This window comes from Glycine soja, chromosome 3 (genome assembly GCF_004193775.1).
Source record: "Glycine soja cultivar W05 chromosome 3, ASM419377v2, whole genome shotgun sequence".
Classification (NCBI taxonomy): domain Eukaryota; kingdom Viridiplantae; phylum Streptophyta; class Magnoliopsida; order Fabales; family Fabaceae; genus Glycine; species Glycine soja.
The window spans coordinates 39,000,134-39,020,765 of NC_041004.1; the positions used below are offsets into that span (position 1 = coordinate 39,000,134).

The 20,632-nt window shown below is 33.1% G+C and overlaps 2 protein-coding genes and 1 pseudogene across 6 annotated transcripts; 2 read left to right on the forward strand and 1 right to left on the reverse strand.

Annotated features, from left to right (window-relative positions):
* Positions 1 to 4: 4 nt before the first annotated feature.
* On the forward strand, positions 5 to 2,874 carry LOC114406874 (non-specific lipid-transfer protein 8-like). 2 transcript variants are annotated; one of them, XM_028369712.1, is made up of 4 exons: positions 5 to 378; positions 517 to 543; positions 828 to 886; positions 1,683 to 2,060. In XM_028369712.1, the coding sequence occupies exons 1-4, from the start codon at positions 144 to 146 to the stop codon at positions 1,815 to 1,817; spliced, it is 456 nt and encodes a 151-aa protein (XP_028225513.1). In that variant the 5' UTR covers positions 5 to 143; the 3' UTR covers positions 1,818 to 2,060. The 2 variants fall into 2 exon arrangements, with proteins under 2 accessions (XP_028225513.1, XP_028225514.1); XM_028369713.1 differs by lacking the exons at positions 828 to 886; positions 1,683 to 2,060 and adding an exon at positions 2,756 to 2,874.
* An 11-nt stretch (positions 2,875 to 2,885) lies between these two features.
* LOC114406872 lies at positions 2,886 to 6,491 on the forward strand (annotated as a pseudogene).
* A 1,816-nt stretch (positions 6,492 to 8,307) lies between these two features.
* Positions 8,308 to 13,271, reverse strand: LOC114406873 (type I inositol polyphosphate 5-phosphatase 4-like). 4 transcript variants are annotated; one of them, XM_028369710.1, is made up of 13 exons: positions 12,686 to 13,270; positions 12,511 to 12,598; positions 12,081 to 12,149; positions 11,801 to 11,888; positions 11,586 to 11,690; positions 10,886 to 11,504; positions 10,611 to 10,804; positions 10,360 to 10,468; positions 10,106 to 10,254; positions 9,638 to 9,939; positions 9,098 to 9,172; positions 8,738 to 8,850; positions 8,308 to 8,549 (listed from the first exon to the last, which is right to left on the reverse strand). In XM_028369710.1, exons 1-10 carry the CDS (start codon positions 12,713 to 12,715, stop codon positions 9,717 to 9,719), a joined length of 1,674 nt encoding a protein of 557 aa, XP_028225511.1. In that variant the 5' UTR covers positions 12,716 to 13,270; the 3' UTR covers positions 8,308 to 8,549; positions 8,738 to 8,850; positions 9,098 to 9,172; positions 9,638 to 9,716. The 4 variants fall into 4 exon arrangements, with proteins under 4 accessions (XP_028225511.1, XP_028225509.1, XP_028225510.1 ...); XM_028369708.1 differs by having other exon boundaries at positions 12,511 to 13,270; XM_028369709.1 differs by lacking the exon at positions 9,098 to 9,172 and having other exon boundaries at positions 12,511 to 13,271.
* Positions 13,272 to 20,632: the final 7,361 nt, after the last annotated feature.

Genomic DNA, 20,632 nt, shown 5'->3' on the forward strand with positions numbered 1-20,632 from the left:
TCTATTACACGTCAATCTTCCATAAAAAACGCTAATCCTCTTACCCCTCACGGCTTTTCAAATAAGGGTTACTAGCAACCCTTACAGTGGCTTCAGTAAAATTATTGGTTAATGGTCAGGTTAGTACTTCCTGCACAACCTCTATGATGAGCAGTTTCACACCATGTGCAAACATCATTACAGGAAGCACTAATAATGGTTTAGTGCCACCAAGTACTTGTTGTGATTCATTAAGGTCTTTGATGAGCACTAATATGGATTGTGCTTGCTTGGTTATCTCAGCCAATGCTCCATTTTTCCAACAACCCATTAGCCAAGCTCTTGCCCTCTCCCTCTCACAAGCATGCAGCATTAATGGAGTTCCTTTACAGTGCAAAGGTGCAAATTCAATTCATGCTCCATTGCATATAAATATTTATACATCTTGACAAACTTCAATTTTCCCATTTTCATTTCCTGATAAACCAATTAGATTTCTAATAGTGTTTTTTTATTTATTGGGAGGGTACATTGCAGCTTCTGGTTCTCCTTTACCAGTTCCAGGTATTGATTAACTTCATTTCACAAGATTATATTTTTCCTTGTCAGTACGTTTGATATATATTACTGCATTTCCCAAAATTCAGTCGTACGTATTACTGTTACTTTTCAAATATTTTTTTACCTAGGTAAAAATTCCCTTAAAACTATATTCTTGTAATCAACTTTTATTTGTAATCGAGATTATCAAAATATTTAATTTGGATTTCTTTTTCAATTATGCTCTTTCTTTGGTAAAAAAAAAAAACTAACTAAAATAACAGATACGTTTCGGCCTGACCCTGCAGTTCTTGGACCGGACAGCCCAACTCTCCCTTCAATTGCTAACATCACAATTAAGCCCAAGGTATAACGAATGTGCCCAAAGGGTTTTTTTTTATAAAGAAAATGGACATAAATCCACAAATGGATACAATTAAAATTTTAATTTACTGATAATGATAATGTAATTTTTTTTTACTTTGTTAGCAAATAAAAAATTACTTTTGGTGTGAATTTTAAAAGAATTTTTATAAAAGTTAATAAATATTTTATATGAGAACTTGTTATTAAATGACAACAGTAGGATTACCCAGGTGACGTACAGACTATTTTTTAAAATACTTTTTATTTAATAACAATTAAATTAATAATGTAATTTTAAAATCAATTCATAATCTACGGTAATGAAAATTAATGTTATCATCATGTTAATCAGTTCAAGAGTTATAAAAGAAATTTGATGCAAATAAACTTTTAATATAAGAGAAGCAATCTTGTTAACCTAAAATATAAGAATCCTCTCAATTTTGTAATAAATCAATGGATAAATTGATTAAAGTTTTATTTATATCAATATGACTTATCTAAAAATAAATGGTTCATATTAGTACCACAAAAATAGAAAAATAGAATGAATGTCAATGAGGACAAGACATAAGTTACACCATTTTTATATAGAGTAAAAAAAAAAAAAAGTTTAACTTGATGTCAAAATCTTATATCATCAATCTATTTGGGAATTGGTGGTATAACTTTTAGAATGATTATTGTAAGATACTGATGATTTATAATTAGAACAAAAAGACAATGCAAAAACATCTTTTACAATTTCTTTCAAACTAATTCCAACTATAGATCCACTAAAATGAGAAATTGAGCAGATTAACAAATGTTGGCTATGGGCAAAGCACAAAAATATGAGAATATGCAATTGGCGCGGGAATTGTCAGCAGCATCACCTGTGGAAGCAGACACACCTACTAGAACTAGAATTCCACAAATCCGACCAGTGTTGACTCCACGTCCTTCTACATCTCATTCATCTTTTATTTCCCCCTCAGCTTTTCCATTCTTCATAAGAATCATGGTTTTTGGCCTCTATTCGTAATTGTTAATGTTCAATTTATAACAACAAACCCTAATCCAGGGATGAATGACATATGTAAGGAGGTGCGCAAGAGCTTTAGCGTCCTCCCTCAAACTTCTTTTAAGTGTATACTATATTAGATCTTAATGCACGAGTAATTTTTTTTTATTAACTATCCTATCAATATCAACCAACCAATCAATTAATATCAATATCAATATATCATATCATCATATGTTAATATAAAAGAATATTCTTTTTTTTCTTTCAATCCAAATTTAACTCACATTAATTAATTTATAATTAGAATTTTAAAATTAGTTTAATATTAAATGTGATTAAGTTAAAGAAATATTAAATATATAAATAAATAATTTAATATTAAATTGTAATTAAATCAATCAAATGTATAATGTGATATATTAAAAAGTTGTCAGGCGTTTAATAGATTTAGAAAATAAATTTATAGAAAATGACTAATTTCTCATGAGAGTTAAAAAATTCAGTATTTATACAATATTTTGTTAATTTCTCTTAATTTTTTAATTTATTGTGTAGTTTGTACTCCTATTTTTTCAATAATTTTTATTTTATTTTATTTTAGTATAAAAGACAAAGTCTTGTATACATTTTATGATGCAACCAAAAGTAAAGTCTAATTTTTTGAATATAAAAAATTGGAAATAGCTGTCATTAAATCAATAATTTTAAATTTACTAACTTTTTAATTATTTAAAAATTGTTATAAACTTTTAAAATATGTTATAATTTTTTAATTGATATTGAGAATATTTAAAATGAATTCATTATTCGCTATGTTTGGTTTTGGCTTTGGCTTTTTCAAATGTTTTGAATCTTGGTCATCAGATATATTCAATGCCTGGAGAGGATCCAAATCCCATCATCACTCTCTTTCACGCACAGCGTCACCCCTTCCCCGTTCACGCGACTGCTTCTCCTAGTACGACGGACGATTTCTCTCTTCTCTCGTTTTTTTCCGACGCGGTTTAAATCCGGCGAGGTCACCACTGTCACTCCGCTCGTTTTCCAGTTCGGGTGAGGTTTCTGTTTTCGCCCTTTTTATGTGTTTCTATTGTCTTTTTGCCTTTCTATTGCTTTCGCCCTTTCCCCTGTTTTTGCGTTTCTTAAAGTTACTTTCTTTTTAAGATTTTATAATAGAAATCTGCATATTTGCATACATATCTAATTTTTTTATAACGTATCGTATCCTTAATTTCTAAAAATTTGCCTTACCGTATCCGTGTCTTATCTAGGCTTCATAGAGCCCCAGCATCGACTTCAAATGCTTCTCAAAATGAGGTTAAAATGATCCAGCTTGGGGACATTGTAAACAAATTGATGAAGGTGGTTCAAAAGTCACTATGATGTGTGTGCGTGTGTGTATATATAATTGTTAATTTTTTAATACATACCGGGTCAAACTGAGCCAATTACTGACCCACCGGTTGAACCACTGACCCACTATTTCAACCAAGCTGGTTTTCATAATATTGCTTTGAATGTACAGGTTTTTATTGAACTCATTCAGAAATTCATCTTCGCAAAGTTGCTGATAGTTGAATATGCTTGCAATAAGAAAGCTCAAAACAGGACCTGATATCCCTTTTGTTTTATATGTCATGGCTGCTAATTGCAATTATGGCACAGCCCGAGTTTCTAGTAACAAAAGTGTCCAGTCTATTGTTAAGTCCGTTGGCTCTTATTTAGCCAACTCAAGTTGGCAAGCATTTCCACTTGGATCAGAGAATAAATTTGCTCTTCAAGGACTATATGTCTCTAGTGTGGCTGAAAGGTCCAGGCTCAAGACCCAGCAAAAGTTAGTTTGGAGATACAAAATGCTATTGATGCAAATCAATTAGATTATTCATGGAAATTATTTGAGCAGCATATGCACATGGAGGGATTTCCCCGAAAATCTGTCATCAGCAAGCTTGTAACAAGTTATGTGGACAGCCTTGATATTCAATATCTAGAAAAAGCTTATGAATTGGTTGAATGTGCCATTGAGGAAGGTAAACAAGTCTTGTTAGAAAAGGAGGTGCTGATCTACGTTAGCTTTGGCCTTGCAAAAGCCAGACTACCAGTTCCATCATCAACTGTCTTAAGAAAGATGATAGCTATCGAGCATTTCACCCCAGTCACTGCTTGGTCTGCAGTTTTGGCACACATGTCACAAACAGCAGAGGGAAGTTACCTTGCTGCTGAGTTGATTCTTGAAATAGGTTATTTGTTCCAGAATAATAGAGTAGATCTGCGTAAGAAGAGCAATGCACCTTTGATAGCCATGAAACCAAACGCTGCTGCTTTTAACATTGCTTTGGCAGGGTGTCTCTTATTTGAGACATCTAGGAAGGCAGAGGAGCTTCTTGATATGATGCCTCGAATTGGTGTCAAAGCTGATGCAAATTTACTGATAATAATGGCACGTGTATATGAGAGAAATGGGCAAAGAGAAGAGCTCAAGAAGCTGCAAAGGCACATGGAGGAAGCTCCAAATCTAAATGATTTAGAGTTCCGACAGTTCTATAATTGTTTGTTGACATGCCATTTGAAATTTAGGGATCTAGATTCTGCATCAAACATGGTTTTGGAAATGCTTAGGAAAGCAAAGGAAGCAAGAAATTCTCTTGCAGCTGCCAAATTTATGACAAATGCTGCTGAAATTGATCATAGCCACTCTCCTGGACTGGCTTCTGTGCATAGTTTGAACAACAGTAAAGATTTATATAGTTTACAAAATAACAGGCCAATTACAAATGCTGTATTATCTTATGAGGAGTTTTCTAAAGATAGAAATTTCTTAAAGCTTGAATCAGAGTCAAAAGCTATACTTAGTTCATTATTAGCTAAGTTGCAGATGCAGGTGAATTTGATTACAACCAAACATGGTATACTGTAGCCAACTGAAACAATTTATGTGAAATTAGTTAAAGCTTTTCTAGAAGCTGGCAAGACCAAGGATTTAGCAGTGTTTCTTCTGAACGCAGAAAGAGAAGATTCTCCCTTTTCCAATGACAACTCAGCCTTGGTTCATGTTATTAATGCATGCATTTCACTTGGATGGCTGGATCAAGCACACGATCTCCTTGAAGAGATGCGTCTAGCTGGAGTTAGAACTGGTTCATCTGTATACTCCTCTCTTTTGAAAGCATATTGCCGAGCAAATAGAGCTGCAGATGTCACATCACTTCTGAGAGATGCTAAGATAGCTGGCATCCAGCTTGACTCAAGCTCTTATGAGGCAATGATTCAATCCAGGGTGCTCCAGCAAGACACACAGGGAGCACTCCAACTATTTAAAGAGAGGAAAGAGGCTAGAATTCCAAAAGTCACTCAACAAAACTCTGGCTTGATGGCCAAAAGTGGTACAGAGACTGATGAAGCTGGGCTGGTGACCAAGCTGTTGCAGGAAATCAAGGAAGGGCAGAGTGTGGATTGTGGAGTTCATGACTGGAACAATGTAATCCACTTTTTTTGCAAGAAGAGATTGATGCAAGATGCAGAAAAAGCTCTAAAGAAGATGAGAAGCTTAGGTCACTTGCCAAATGCGCAAACTTTCCATTCTATGGTCACCGGGTATGCTGCCATTGGAGGGAATTATCAAGAGGTGACAGAACTGTCGGGTGAGATGAAAGCTCTTGCTTCTTCTATATCCATGAAGTTTGATCAGGAACTTCTCGATTCCGTGCTGTATACGTTTGTGAGGGGCGGATTCTTCACTCGAGCCAATGAAGTTGTGACGATGATGGAAAAAGGAAAAATGTTTGTTGACAAGTACAAGTATCGAATGCTATTCTTGAAATACCATAAATCACTTTACAAAGGAAAGGCTCCGAAATTTCAGACAGAATCCCAACTAAACAAAAGGGAAGCAGCCCTGGCTTTTAAAAGGTGGATAGGCTTGAATTGAGCAAAATATCAACGAAACCAAATATTTGCTCTTGCAAGTTTCAAACCATCATCTTCATGACATAAGCTGTTGAATTTTTATTATCTCTCCTTTTCTCATATTTACAGGGTTAACACTAATGTACTAACAATGTGAATAAACCAACACTATTTTATGTATAATATTCAATTAAGTTATAGATCTTCAGTTCCATCATTTTTAGGCAACAAATAGAAGATTGTGTGACACATGCATTCATGCATGCATGGTTGTTGGTCCATAGGAATGTAGTCCCACCCCAACTCTCTTCCTCAATATTTGTTGATGCATTTTTGTCAATCCTGAGAACATTGTTATTTGTGAATTCTGATTTCTGAGACACCAGGGCAGTGAAAGAAGCAAAGAAATGGAAAGGAATTGCGTGTTTTGTAGTAGATGCAGGGCTCAGCAATACAGCATAAACTGTTTTGCTTTTGTTGCCTGCACGGGTATGCATCTCAAGAAATGGGCCATGGAAAAGTAATTGCTGAAACAGTAATCTTACGCCAACTATGATATCACTTGCTGATACATTCCACTCAATTCAACTGACAATTTGCACAGCAATATTGTAGAAAGACTAATGTTATTTTAACATCAATTTTCTAACGATTTATTTTGTTTCCCCCCATTTATTCCACTCACATTGCATGTCTTCTCATGTTTTTTCTTTCTTTTTTCTAATTGTAAAAAAGTTTTGAGAGGAATATCTTATTAGAAAAAAAAGGAGGCAAGTCAAAGTGGATTTTTTTTTGTCGGGTGAGGTGGGAGAGTGGGTAAAGGAATGGAATAAAAGGTGACCGTTAAGAAGAAAACATTTTATTTTAATATAAATTTTCTATATAAAATATAAAAATTGTTATTCTTCACGTGAATATTACTAGTAATTATCATTACATAAAAAATTAGAAAGTCGTTGATGAGATGGGGAGGAATTGAAAAATTAAAAAGTATATTATAAATCATTTCAAGTTCACTCAAATTATAATGATTTGATTATGTTGTGTTATTTGATATATGAAATATTACTAATTTCTAATAAAGATTTCGTGTATTAAACGAGTATTTGTTAATATAAAAAAATAAGATATAAATTAAAAAATGTATATTATAAATCATTTCAAGTTCACTCAAATTATAAAAACTGAGATTTATTAAAAAAAAAACTGAGATATGCATGCACTTGAAATACAGTAAAATTAACTCTTATTTCACGGAGAAATCTAACTCGGTTGAAAAGAGTGACTAAATTATTATAAATTTTTCTTACATGTCTTTGACTTTTAGGAATAAATTTTTTTTATCGGATTATTTCAAAATTAATTAAGGTGAGGCAATACTACCGGTAAAAAAAAAAGAAAAAAGTTGCAAGTCAATATACTTTTACTTTGTCTTTTGTTAATTGTTTCTTCAAGGTAACTGCAGTCATTCCGATGCTTTTGATATGTTGATTTCACGAACACAAACAAATTAGCAAGATTTGACAATGACGTAAACGAAACTTAATTAATCACTTTCACTATTAGCTGGAAAACAAAGTCCAATAATTGCGACATTACGAAGAATAACAAACTTAATATAATATGTCTTTGGGAATAGTTGCTCTTTTTTTTTTTGGGAGGTACTAGTTAAAATACTAGTGGTTGGAGAAGGGAGAAGCAAGAGAGAAAAGTGAGGTTGTGGTTGGAATTTTTCAACTAATAACAAAATTAATAAATTGATATTTGTTGATAAAAAAATATAAAAAAATTAGTTAAAATGCTAATATAGTATAGTGAATAAAATAATGCTAGAATAATATACACGCTTTTTCTGGTTTATAAAAAGCAAATCCACGTCTTCTATAAAGAGACCCTTTTTCTGTACAAGATAAATGCAAAATAAACAAGTGAAATGTATGAATGCATTAACTTATGACGAGGGAATGTGGATTGAGCATCAAATTCATTGGCAGATTTGTCCTACAAATCACTTGTTTACGTTGAGAATTTATTGGGAAGGTTAATGGAAGTTGCATCCATGATGATAGTGGTCTACATTTTAGATTTTGACAACTTAGACGTGGGTCATTATTGGGGTCAGAAAATTTCTTCTCTGAAAGGATCAACATTAGTCAAGCAAAAGGTACACTTTGCTACGTACATCTCTTTCAATTACATCGCTAAAACAATTTTTGTCATTCTTTAACGGATTAGCTTTATTGAAACCTATCACGAAAAATTCTAAACCGGACGATCCAAAAAAAAATAAGGACCACAAAAGCTTTTGTTCTTTGGTGTAACAAATTATTTAGACATCATCATTCTTGTTAACATTATGTGAATTGAAATTATTCCTTTATGAATAAACATTGACTGAAACTGAACAAATGTTTGCTCGAAGAAACGTGCCCGAATCAGAATGAAACAAAAGGAAAAAGAAGTTTGGGCATTGGGTACAATTAATGACTTACTGGTAAAAGCCAACAAAGAAGTGTAAGTAGTGTAGTTCCTTTTCCCTTTTCATTGCAACTTATTCATATAAACAAAATTGAAAACAACGTAAATTTTGTTCATTAGCTTCAATGATTCTCACTAAAGCTGCTGTAAGAAAATAATAGGATGGTTAAGATAAAACTAAAAAATAATTAACACGGGATACAAATATTCCCTTGGTTTATCTCAATTGTGTAAAAGAATATAAGTCAAACACCTTGGTTAGAATCTTCAAATCCTGCAAAAATAACAAAGACAAGAAAATTAGTGAAGTAAAACTTCTACTTGTTATTTCACAAAGTCATAGCATGAGTTAACTTCAGTTACAATATCTTCTTTTTTTGTTCTTGTTGAATCCGAGATGTCCTCTAGCCAAGTGTCGGAGACTAATCTCTTGAAGTAGTGTGATCTATATAAGAGACTAACCTGTTGTCATTCATGAGAGCTGAGAATAGATGTTGTATATTTTCTTAGATCCACATAGCCATTATTCTACCAATAAGGTTGTAAGCCGCAAATATCCATAGTTAACTCTGCAGCTGCAACAATAAGGTATGAAGAAGGTTTAGCAGTTATAAAAAACTTTCGTATCCCATTGCCCAGAGGCTCTTCGCTATGCGAAGGTATGGGGGAGGGATGTTGTACGCAGCCTTACCCTTGCATATGCAAAGAGACTGTTTCCGGATTCGAACCCATGACCAACAAGTCACCAAGGCACAACTTTAGCAGTTATAGATAGAAAAAATGCAGAGAAACTGAGGAAAGGAAAGAGGGGCAAAGGAAAACCTTGTTAGGGAGTGTGACAGTAACAGAATGTCTCAATCATCATTGTGGCTGGCAATGGCTCACTGTATAGCCTACCTAAAAGAGGAGGGGCCGCAAGTCAAGGATAGGATAAGACTTGCATGACATCTCAACTAGAAACTTTATTAGGAAGAACGACATGGTCAAATCCATTACTGTCAAGAAATCTTTGAAATATTTATAGCATCAACTTCTGCAGACTCAAATTAATAGCCAGGAATAGACAATAGAATTACTTCTTCCTTGAAATGGATCTTGGGGTTAGAAATATGTCTACTTATTTGGTGAAAGTAGGTACGGCTAGACCTAAACTATTTGGTCAATTAGCAATTAACTAACTAATTTTGATGACCAAGACCAGTTAGAAGTCCTGCGCATATTGGATCTTGGCCTTCATTGAATTTTGAAGTTGTAGGAAATACAATTAATGGCAAAGCCGAGTTTGGTTTGTTGTAAGATTCTAAAGGATGATTGAACAAGGCAGATGATATTTAATGGAGTTTTCTTGTTGAGGTGAATTACCTTGTGTGGTACACTGAGCTGTTTCAGTTCCCTCAAAATAGTCAAGTTGATCTCATGGAATAAGAATTATTGGCATTCATCAAAAGTAGTTCATATCAGTGTAGCTGTAACAATGTGAATGTGGAAACAACTCTACTACTTCAATCCTGGAACTGGCGCTTTTCTTTATTTGGTTACAGCTAACAGACTCAACCTCTGCCAAGAACATGCTATACACTGGCCGATGATCAGAAAACCTTGACTCCCCACGAACATATGATAATTGGTGAAGGCCCCTTCCATACCACAAGATACGATCACACCTTCATGAGTAGAGATTTGGTTTATTTACATAAATAATGATATAATTTTAAAATAATGATCCAGGATAATTCATTTGACAATAGTATCATTTACTTGCCCCACCCTCCATTTACATTTTCACTTCATTGATTCACACAAGAAGTTATTTGCAAGAAATAAGACTACCATGCTGGAGTTCTTCTCTTTTGTTTTGAGCGTCTGTCATCACCTGCATATCTGTCTGAATTGTTTGAATACTTATAAGTCGGAGGAAAATATATTTTCCCTTCATTCCATCCTTCAAAGACTCGACCTTGCCTCTGCTCTATACACAACTGAAAGCAAAATATATCAAATGTTCAGGTAAAACTTAGAAGCAATATGAGAAAGGAGCAAAGATTAATCAGAATTGCTTGTAAAGGGACAAAGAAGTAACATGCCTGATCATTCTCTAACAAAGTCTTCCAATCATGCATCTCAACAAGAGCTTTTGCTGCACGGTAAGAAAGGGCTATCCGATAATTTAAATCCCCCAGCCAAATTATTCGACTACACCAGTTAAACCAAAAGTTTAGTTCCTAACTAGGATACAAGTTAGCATTTAGTAGTGAACTTTATTTTATTTAAATTCACATTCTCCAACTATCAGATGCATGGTATAGATCAGATTCAGTAGAGAAGAGGGGCTTACTCATGTTCCAGAATTGTCTGAGGAGAATACTCATCACCGATGTCATGGACCGGGGGAAACCTTGTCTTTCTGAGAATTTCCATTACATCTGAATTTCTCCGTAACTCATCACCATCCTTTTGTCCAGATGTCAAATGACTACAAATGAAGCAAAAGCTTGTTTGGTGCAATGACATACTAATTGATATTGATCCCTGGAAAATCCAACAGAATGAAATGGTTTCCTTCCCTAGCTCATTATAAACTCCGCTATTGAAATAGATTGTCAAATATACCTTGTTTCCAAGATAGCCCATCAACCCTCTGCCAACACAAGACACTTTCATGTTGTGGACATCATCTCTTATATCACTCTTCACCCAAACAGTTAGAAATACCCCAACCATTTGCTTGCTAGCAACCAAGCTGTATCTAGAGTGTCCTGTCTGTCTATCACTGTCCTCCGTAGTGAAACAACCGCCATATGACATTGGTGAATATTGTGTTGTAATTGGAGAGCCACCAGTGCCGTTTTCTTCGTCTGAGGAACCCCACCGATAATTGGGGTCGTAGTCGCTCGTTCTGTGACCAAACATCACTCTATCACAGACACTGAGACGGCGCTCAAGGCAAGCTTGGGGCTTTATCATATCATTATCGATTCTCATACTACGGCTCAAGGATTGGAAGGATCTTCGTTGAAAGAAAGAAGTTGCCTTCTGCCTCATTGATCCTTCAAAATCAGCATCTAGCTCTACAATAGGATTAGGGAGGGGTGAAGGAGTGTGGCATCCGCCACTTGTTCCAGGAAGGCTGTTCAGGGTCCTTCTAATAAGGGCTAGCCATTTTCTTGCAGGACCATTGTCTTCTGTCCCCAAAACATTACCAGCATTAAGAGGTACAATTTCTTGAAATCTGAGGCCAAGAAAATGCAAAATTTTTCAGTGTGTGAACTTTTGCACAAGGAGATTGAACATTATATAGTCAATACTTTACCCAAGAACATAGATATCAGCGGGTGGAGATGTGTGAAGCCAATCTTCAAGGTTCAAATAACTTGGAGGTGACTTCCCTGCTACATTCCAAGTGGCAGCAAAGATTCTGTATCCAAAAGGGGGAAAAGAAGCTCAATAGAATAAAATCTCATAAATTTCATTGCAATAGTAACAGCTAGGATAATTAAGTGCAATACACAGCTACAAGAAGCATACCTATAGTTATACACATCTGTAACCTGAGCTTCATCAAGGTCATTCTTACCTCTTCGCATTCTGTCCGAGTACCATCTGCTTGATCTCTCTATGTATCAAAATAGAGATTAAACATCTGAGATTAGTAGAAAACAAAAGAATAGAAAAGGAAAAAAAAGAAACAAAAAGAAGAACAAATAGATTTCCAAAATTGGTCTAAATTTCTTTTGATCTTTTATATAGTAGAGGGATTTGGAATTATGTGGTCCTAAGAAATATGAAGGTAAAGAAGATACTGAACCTGATTTGCTTTTCCTGATGGTGCATGCCTCCCTTTCTGAGTAGTTGCTGCTACACTCTTCATCAACACCTGAAAAAGGAAAGCCATAAATAAAGTTAACAAAGCTGTGTGCTCTTTTCACGATCATTTTATCATCCTACTGAATCAAAACAAAAACAAAAACAAAAAAGCAGAATTATTTTTTATACCAAAAGGGTAGAATTAGAAACCATGGAACAAGAAAAACTACAAAGGGCAGATCTTGTGCTGCTACCCATTGAAACAGACAATAAAAAATTATATTTTAGTGCACACAGACAAATTAGTTGAACTAGAAGCAGAAAAAAAAAGCCCTTTTCGGGTTTAAAGAAAAAGTTAAGATTATTTCCTATTAGATAGCCCTAGAATGTAGATTACATCTAAGTGATGGGAAAAAAAATTGAAGAATCACCTTGGGAGAGAACATCATCTGCGTGAAAATCCTCAGCTTTGCTCTTGATATTGAACCACTTCTTGACCAATGATTTTGGCCAAGAAAGCTTGAACAAGAAAAACAGGGTAAGCAATGCCAATCCCAGAAAATCAAATGCAAATGAATTTTGAAGGATAGCTGGCATTTCTCAAACCTTGCTCTTCTTCGAGTTCTCATCTCTCATTGTTGAGACAAAAACTCACAACTTCATGCAGCTTTCTTTCTCTATTCACTGATAAGAAGGTTCTGAATTGACGTCACACTGTCTATTATTCCTTCTTTCAATCAAAGCTCCTTAGTACTTACTTTCATGAACGAACTGAGTGAGGAGTGAGTGTTAAGTTAGAAGACAATTTTATATCTCAAAACAGGACAACCTTAATTTCTGTTGTGTTTCATGTTTTGGTTTATGTCTCTTTATTCAAACAGATTAAAAAAAGGAGGGAAAAAATGGCTTAGGTGATGAAAGCAATGTGATGAGGCTGAAGGATATGTAGAAGTAAGAGATGGTTAAGTGCTGCCCCAGTTGTGAAATTTAAGGTTTTGAGGGTGAAGTGATGATGAGGAAGAAGAAGAAGGCAATGCAGAAGACATGAAGAGAGAGAGAGAGAGAGAGAGAGAGAGAGAGAAGCAGCAAATTTGAAGGGAGGCAAGTTTGTTTGGCTCTCTCTGGAGGCCTTTTACTTACAGCAAATCCAAGGCCTACCTCACCCACCCAACCTCACACACACAACCTCCAACTGACAACTATGGTTGCTTATATATATTGCTAATGCTCATATTCCTTAACACCCAAACACTGTCCAGTCACTTATTACATTAAAATATTCATTTCCAACCCAACATATATAACTTCCCACGGTTATCACATTATTATGGACTTCTTTTTTAAAACTTATTTGTCTAAAAAATTACTTCTTTTAATAAAATAAGTAATTTTATATATTTTTTAGTTTGTTTGCGTAAACTATTTTGGCTTAAAAGTTAATCTTTTTATTTATTTTAAAAAATAAATCTTATTTATTTCTTAAAAAATATTTCTATAAAATACTTATTTTAAAATTATTTTATTTAAACAAACTCACTTATATTCCCAAAAATATATGATCTCACATTTGATTTTTTTCATACAATTATAAAAGAGTATCGCAGTCCGTCATCATAATTTTTTAACTCTTTTGAAAAATTTACTAACACTCACAGGTAAGTTGTCCCCTTCCAACAATTTCCAACAATAATTTTTACATGTGCATCCGTCGAATTTGTAAGTGATCTATTCAAATTTGATTCTAAGATATAAAAGAGTATCTTTTTAAATTTGCGAGTAATTAATTTCTTAAATAGATTTTAGTATTTGAAAAATTGATCTCTAATACTCTAGATCGATTTACAAGAAAAAACTCATTTCGATCTGATTTTTTTTATTTTCCTTCTCATTTATAACAATTTTATAAATATAAATATTAACTATCATCAGTATGTATCACCACTTTAATCTCGCTATATGAGACATTATTTTAATTTTTTTATTTTATTAAATGTCATTTTAATATCTTTTTATTATATTTTGTTTACATAAAATGCTACATAAAATGTTTTTTCACAAAATAGAAAAAAAAGTATCATTGGGTAACTTAATCAATAATATTAAATTTGAGGCTTGGTTATATAGTTGTATTAAATACTCAAAATAAGAATTTTGCTTGTTTATATTAGTCCTATCTAGCTGGAATAGATTGTATGCGAAAAAAATAGAAAAAAAGTGATAAGTGTTTAAATTTTCAGAAACTATAATGAGGTTTACTTAAATAGTCCTTTTTTTTGTTGGAAAGGTTTACTTAAATACTCTTATTAACCAACTCTTATGCATAAGTCAGACATTAGATTACGAAAGAAAGTAGAGTAGTTTCACACATATTTGGTATCAAAGACAGGTAGTTGGGCCTCTGACAGTAAAGTTAGGTTTGATCTTAACATCTAAGCATTGGTGACCCATTTTACATTTGGCATGTAGGAAAAAACAGTTAAAGAAGAGAAAAGATAAAGAGGATGTGTGGAGGATTGCTTTCCTTTGTTGCTTCTTTAACTTCTCTCCTTGTTTTGGCATTGTCTTCGATACACACGACAAAAATCATTTATATTTTTGTCTTTGTCCACCGATTTTATTTCTTATTTTTAGGTTTATAAAACCCTATTGGGGTACAGGGGTGGGTTTGAATCTACCTGATTTGAGATAGTATCTTGTAAACAACGTGTATGTGGCATAGTTGAAGAGAATGTTTCACGTTTTAAGGAAAAGTGGAGAGTACTGCTTCTAATTCCAAGGCCACGCTATTTGTAATTTAGACATTTTATTTGATAAGTTTACCATGAGTGAATGTGAATATTTTTTTATGTATATAAATGAGATGTTTTTGTTTTATATCTCGTGCGTGCGTGTTGGGGTTGGTAAATTCAAAGAACTCATTGGTTCTACAAGCTACATAACACTATGTCTCCTTAAAAACTTCATTTATAACTTTTTGAAAGGAAATATTATTGAACAAATGAAACTTTGGCTGTTGTTTTTGTGTGAACCTTAGACTCATCATGTCCAAGAAGACAAAAGGCAATTTTTCCAAATAATGGATCTCGTATTGAGCACTTTTCATTTTGTACAAGCTCGCACTTGCACATGGATCAATGTGTGTATTATGCTTTGCATGAGGTGACGCATCGTTCATCAGCAAAATGCATGCTTATCTCTCTCCTTCACCTAAGTGAAACCATGCATCTATCTATAAAACCATAGTTAAGTTCTCTTTTCTCAATGACCTTTTGCATTTTTAATATCAATCAAGCTCTTAATTTGATGTTAATTAGAAACTTCAAATCATGAATTTATTTAAGAGAAGAGATTCAAATAACCCCAGTTCAATATCTTTGAGTTGGAATTTCAAATGAACCCAACATAGTGACCCACTAGCTTCAGTGAAGCTTCCACTACCACCATATATATAAGCCTTACCCCCAATAGTGCATAGGTTGTCAAGGCCAGTACATGTGGCAGTCCCAAAATACCCTGCTTTACTAACTATACGTGTCGTGTCCTGTCACCTTATATGATATGATTACACTATGAGAGAAATAAAATAGAAGAAATATTTAGTTTCTTCATGAATATGCATTTCTCCTCTCTTTTTAAAGTGAAACACTTCATTAATATGTAGAGTCTTTTTTTTTTCTTTTTCTAATTTAGGATCTGTTACTAAAATAAAAACAAGAAAACTAAATAAATAAAGAAGGAATACTGTAAGGGAACAAATGCTATAAGAATTCCAAAAATTTACCCAAATTATTCGTGTTTCCATTTTATCAGTAACTAATAATAGCTTGCGCGCGAGTTACCCTATAGGCTATAGCTATCCAGTCAAGCATAAAGATTCATATATATGAAATTAAAATTAAAATTCACAAATAATGGGATTTTTTTTTAAATCACATAACATTTTCAAGAAGTTATGCAACATTAAATTTTAATCATTTATATACAGCTGCATAACTTCAATTTATTTATGGGACATATGTAAGGTTGTTTGTCCTGCCTGTATTCTAATAATGTTGAGCGAAAACAGCATTGTTTTTTTCTTCATGTAAATCGTCTTAGGAATAATTCACCAAACACGAAGTTAGAAGTCAAACTTTTTCATTTGGCAAATTGGAGCTCATAAGCTATTATAAGGTTTAATGTTGGCTAAGAATCATATATATATCCGAATCCGACAGGTGAAAGGTCACCATTGCGCATTTTCTTCCTTTTTTTCTTTGTTCCTTTCATAATAGTGCCAATGATGCTTACAAGAAAGGCCAGTATCAAAATTAAATATGAATGGGCCCAATATATGGAATGCACAACTAAAGGGGATAGCGTTTACCCTACAATTTGAATCTTCTAAATTGCCTAGGGAAAGGTTGCTGCCTAATAGATACTACATTGTCAAGAAGATTGGGATTTATCATCCACAGGGGGCACCCTATTATTGGATTCAATAATGAAATATCTGTTGTCATTGATTAGGGTTTTGCATTCTCCCTCTCTGTTTATCATTTTCTACAACAAATTTACAAAACTATCAGTAGAGTACTGGAGTGTCCTCCCACTATATCTGCCACGTGATTGTCATATGCAAACAACTAAATGTTTAATCAGAAATGAAATTATTTACAACGAATCATCTTAGGATCATTCATGTTCCAAATACTATCCTTTTCACTTTCTAAATACATTCCCTTTTCTTTTAAGAATGATAAATTTTGCATTTTTTCATTCGTGGTTTTTTTTAATGAGTTATTAGAGGACAATAGAAACAATTATTTGATTTTTTACAAACAATTGAAATATTTATATGAAAAAATAGGTGATTGTGTAAAATAATTTTATATTATATTAAATCACAAATGATCATGTTTGTTAATTTTTATAATAATTACTTTAATTCAAAGTTATATTAACAATAATTTTTTATTAATTAATAATATAAAACTGTTATTATGAATGAAAAGTCTCTTATAAAATGAATGATGAGATTATAACTTGACAATCTCATTTTTTTACATGAAGGGATCCTTTCCAATGGAAACATTGTAAGAACTTGCAATGTAAATTATACAGAAAAGATTTTCACGACCTTTTTTTTTTCCTCCCTTAAATTACTTTGGTTGAGGTGCTTACATGCAACTTATTTTAGAAAATAGGTACTTAATTATATATTAACTTTTAAAGATTCTTTTACCAAGTTCATTCTGAATGAGTTAGAAAATTGGTTGAAAGATTAACGAGGCAGTCAAAGGATGCTCTTTAATTGTACTTTAACTAAAGTAAGTTAGATCTAGGATGATGGAACTAGGTTTCTTTCTATTTCTTTTGCTTTTGCAGCTTTGAAAAATCTCTTGTTATTATCGTACTTTCCTTTTCTCCCTCACCCCCTCATAGCCGTTTGATACATGAAGGTGTCAATTTGGGCTTCTGAATTTTTTTATTTTTTTATTTCTTTTGTCCTTTAGAATTTATTTTCATGTCATTTTCTTCACAATCTGGCAAAGGAGAGATGTAACTGGTACTGTTTGTACACTTGCACTTGGTGATATAGATAGATACTGATGTAAACATCATGGCTTTTACTTTCTCAACTACGTACATTTTTATATATACGTATGTCCTTACAGTACAAAGTATTAACGAGGATATGGGCTATGGACCACCACAAGAGTTAATACTTGGACATACCTAAATGTATTTTATTTCTATTTATTAAAAATGAATAAAGAAGCATGAATAAAACTTTCAAACTTGAGTATCAAAAAAGTGGTTCCAGACTATCAAAAGTGATTCCAAACTTGAGTATGTTAATAAAGGTATGGGATTTGATTTCCGACTTGTAAATGTCATTTTATTTTAAAATGAATTGATCTAATGAGAAATAATTAATTAAGTGTCAAATAAAAAATTTCAAATATTTCGAATTAGAAAAAAATAAAAAGTTTATCCAGCGGCTATCACGTTATTATTCCTCACTCATAAATTTTCTTTTCTAAGTCAATCAAAATTTGGACTTATTATTTCTCGATCAATCATAGGGGCCATTACTTGAACGGCCATATATATATAATTTGTATCCTTAAAATCTCAATGATTTATTTATATGAATAAATGGAAAGCAGACTGCAGTTGTTCAATTCTAATCATATTACAGGACACTTTTTTTTGGCACACGCATAAGATGGAACACTCACCATGTGTCAATTTAAGATTCTTTTTCTTTATTTAGTTGTATTCAAATGGTACGTGGACAAATCAACTTATGTGCACCTATTTAGATTAATCATAATGAATTACCAACAAGATTTTTGTAAGAGTTGCCTCACAAGACCAAAAACGTTAAGGCCGGGACTTGTTACAAAAGCCCATAACTCCACAGGGAGATTTGATGCTACCATAATACATAATTAATTAGTTATTTGTTCAGCTGAAATTGTAAAATAAGCTAAAATATTATTAAAAGATTCTTTTACAATTATTCACCTCTTTGTTTAGTAGAGAGAGAAAAATTGTAATTGAAAAAAAATTGTCAGAGCTCAACTTTTTCACTTCTATTCGATGTGAGACTTTACCTCACATTTATACTCCAACAATTTCATATAAAAAGTTCAAACTTTGATACTTTCCTTAAAAGATTTGAGCTCAATTCTATCCTAATCAACATACAAGTTTACTTAATTGCTTTAAATTAAAAGTTTGATCAACACAACATATCCTCTCTTTTTATTGTAAAATTACAGCAATAGTAATTTTAGGAGTTAGGAAGACCCAAAAAAAGGTGCATATATAGTCGTTGGTGTTGGAAGAAGAAACAGCATTGTGCAGAGTAAATGGAATACCAGAATGGGCCCAACATTATTCAAGTGATAAAGCAGAACAATGCAGAGAAGCAAGCAGGGAATGTATACTATACCTTTTGGACCCTTACATAGGAGGCGACAGGGAAACCTCAGCATGAACCTGTACAACAAGATCATATGACATATGCTTTCCCAAACTCACCTTAACAATACATATCAGCATTGGTGCTGTTAAGAGTTACATAAATAAATGACTTGCAGTTTGTATGAAAAGATTAAAAAAAAATTAATTAAGGCTGTTTGTTGTGTTGACTTTGTAAGGCTGATATTGATTGTGATGTTGATGTGAAGCTTTTTACCTTAGGGTAGAAAAAATGAGAGAGGGTTTTTCCACCTAAACAGTTATTGTTATTTATGGTTGAGTAACTTAAGACCATTTCATTTCCTCGTTTTCATAGAACTAGGCAAAAGATATTATTTTCTCTGTTTGCCATGCATGCTTTACCTTATATCATTTGCCATGCTTTTTGCATCACTGTCTTTAATTCCTGCCAGACCAAACCCACGCATGCAACCCTTTCATGCATGTTGGATCATCACATTCACATCATCACTAATTAATTTATACTGGTTCAAGGTACATTTTGGCTACTGTGTAGACAACATGATTGTTTCTCCTATCAGAAAATTTCACAAATGTATTCTTTACTTTTCAAGATTTATTATGATTCATTGCTGATGATATTACAAATTACACACCTAGGGGAGCTAGCTAGGAAAACGACATGGTAATGCATGAGAGTAAAACCGTGACCTGATTTGGAAAGTGAGCTTTAGGTAAAAATATTTCACTCATCTAAGATTGCTATAAAGAAAGCTTCTTTAATTTATTTTTCTTTTCTTTTTTTGGATCTTTGCTTTATCCTGTCAGTCAACAGACAAAAGAATGCACAATCTTGGCATGCAAAACAGTGCTCTCAAGCTTATAGTTATCCATGATGTTCGTGACTGTTCATATTTAACTTGTTCAACTTTTTTTCCTTTTTTACTTTTCTTCGTGAGTACCATTTTAGTTTTGTTTTATGTTTTCAATATCTGTGTATTGTTCATACAGCATATAATATATAATTTGGTAACATAGCATTCCCCAACCATCAGCTTAAACCACAGAACAATCTCAATAGAAGGCTGATCATAATTTGAATATGATAACATATCATGATTTAATTTCTATATCTTGTGTCATTAATCTTTTCACTCCACACACAGCATCTGTTGGCAAACCAGCTTCACACCCTCCTTCCATCCTTAGCTCTCACTGTTTTTGGACCCGACAGCACGGTTTGGTCTTTCAGCCTTACACTATGTGGAAAAATTCTTGGGTGAGACATATGGTACACATTGGTACATTCTTTTGGTACAACAGCATTGGTCTTCAAAATGAATATGCATAATTTAAACTTTCCTAACATGTTAAAACAAGTTTGAATTCATGAAAAGTAAACTCTATTTCTTTCTCGAGTAAGCTGGATGCAATATTCTACTACTTATGTAAGACCCTAAATTAAAAATGTGAAGCCTTTAGTCAATTTTAACTAGTTCGGTGCATAAATTATATTGTACACCATATATGCAGCAGAACTTAACTACTATTTTATAAGCATTAATTTAACATATAACATATTGCTTGCCTCAATCAAGGAAGGATGCAGATTGATTATCA

Coding starts and splice junctions, on each gene's coding strand:
- LOC114406874 (XM_028369712.1), top strand. CDS start 144: ATGATGAGCAGTTTCACACCATGTGCAAACATCATTACAGGAAGCACT. Junction 379..516: donor AGTTCCTTTACAGTGCAAAG/GTGCAAATTCAA, acceptor GGTACATTGCAG/CTTCTGGTTCTCCTTTACCA. Junction 887..1,682: donor ACATCACAATTAAGCCCAAG/GTATAACGAATG, acceptor GAAATTGAGCAG/ATTAACAAATGTTGGCTATG.
- LOC114406873 (XM_028369709.1), bottom strand. CDS start 12,676: ATGCCAGCTATCCTTCAAAATTCATTTGCATTTGATTTTCTGGGATTG. Junction 12,150..12,510: donor AGATGATGTTCTCTCCCAAG/GTGATTCTTCAA, acceptor TTCCTTTTTCAG/GTGTTGATGAAGAGTGTAGC. Junction 9,940..10,105: donor AAGAGAAGAACTCCAGCATG/GTAGTCTTATTT, acceptor CTACTCATGAAG/GTGTGATCGTATCTTGTGGT.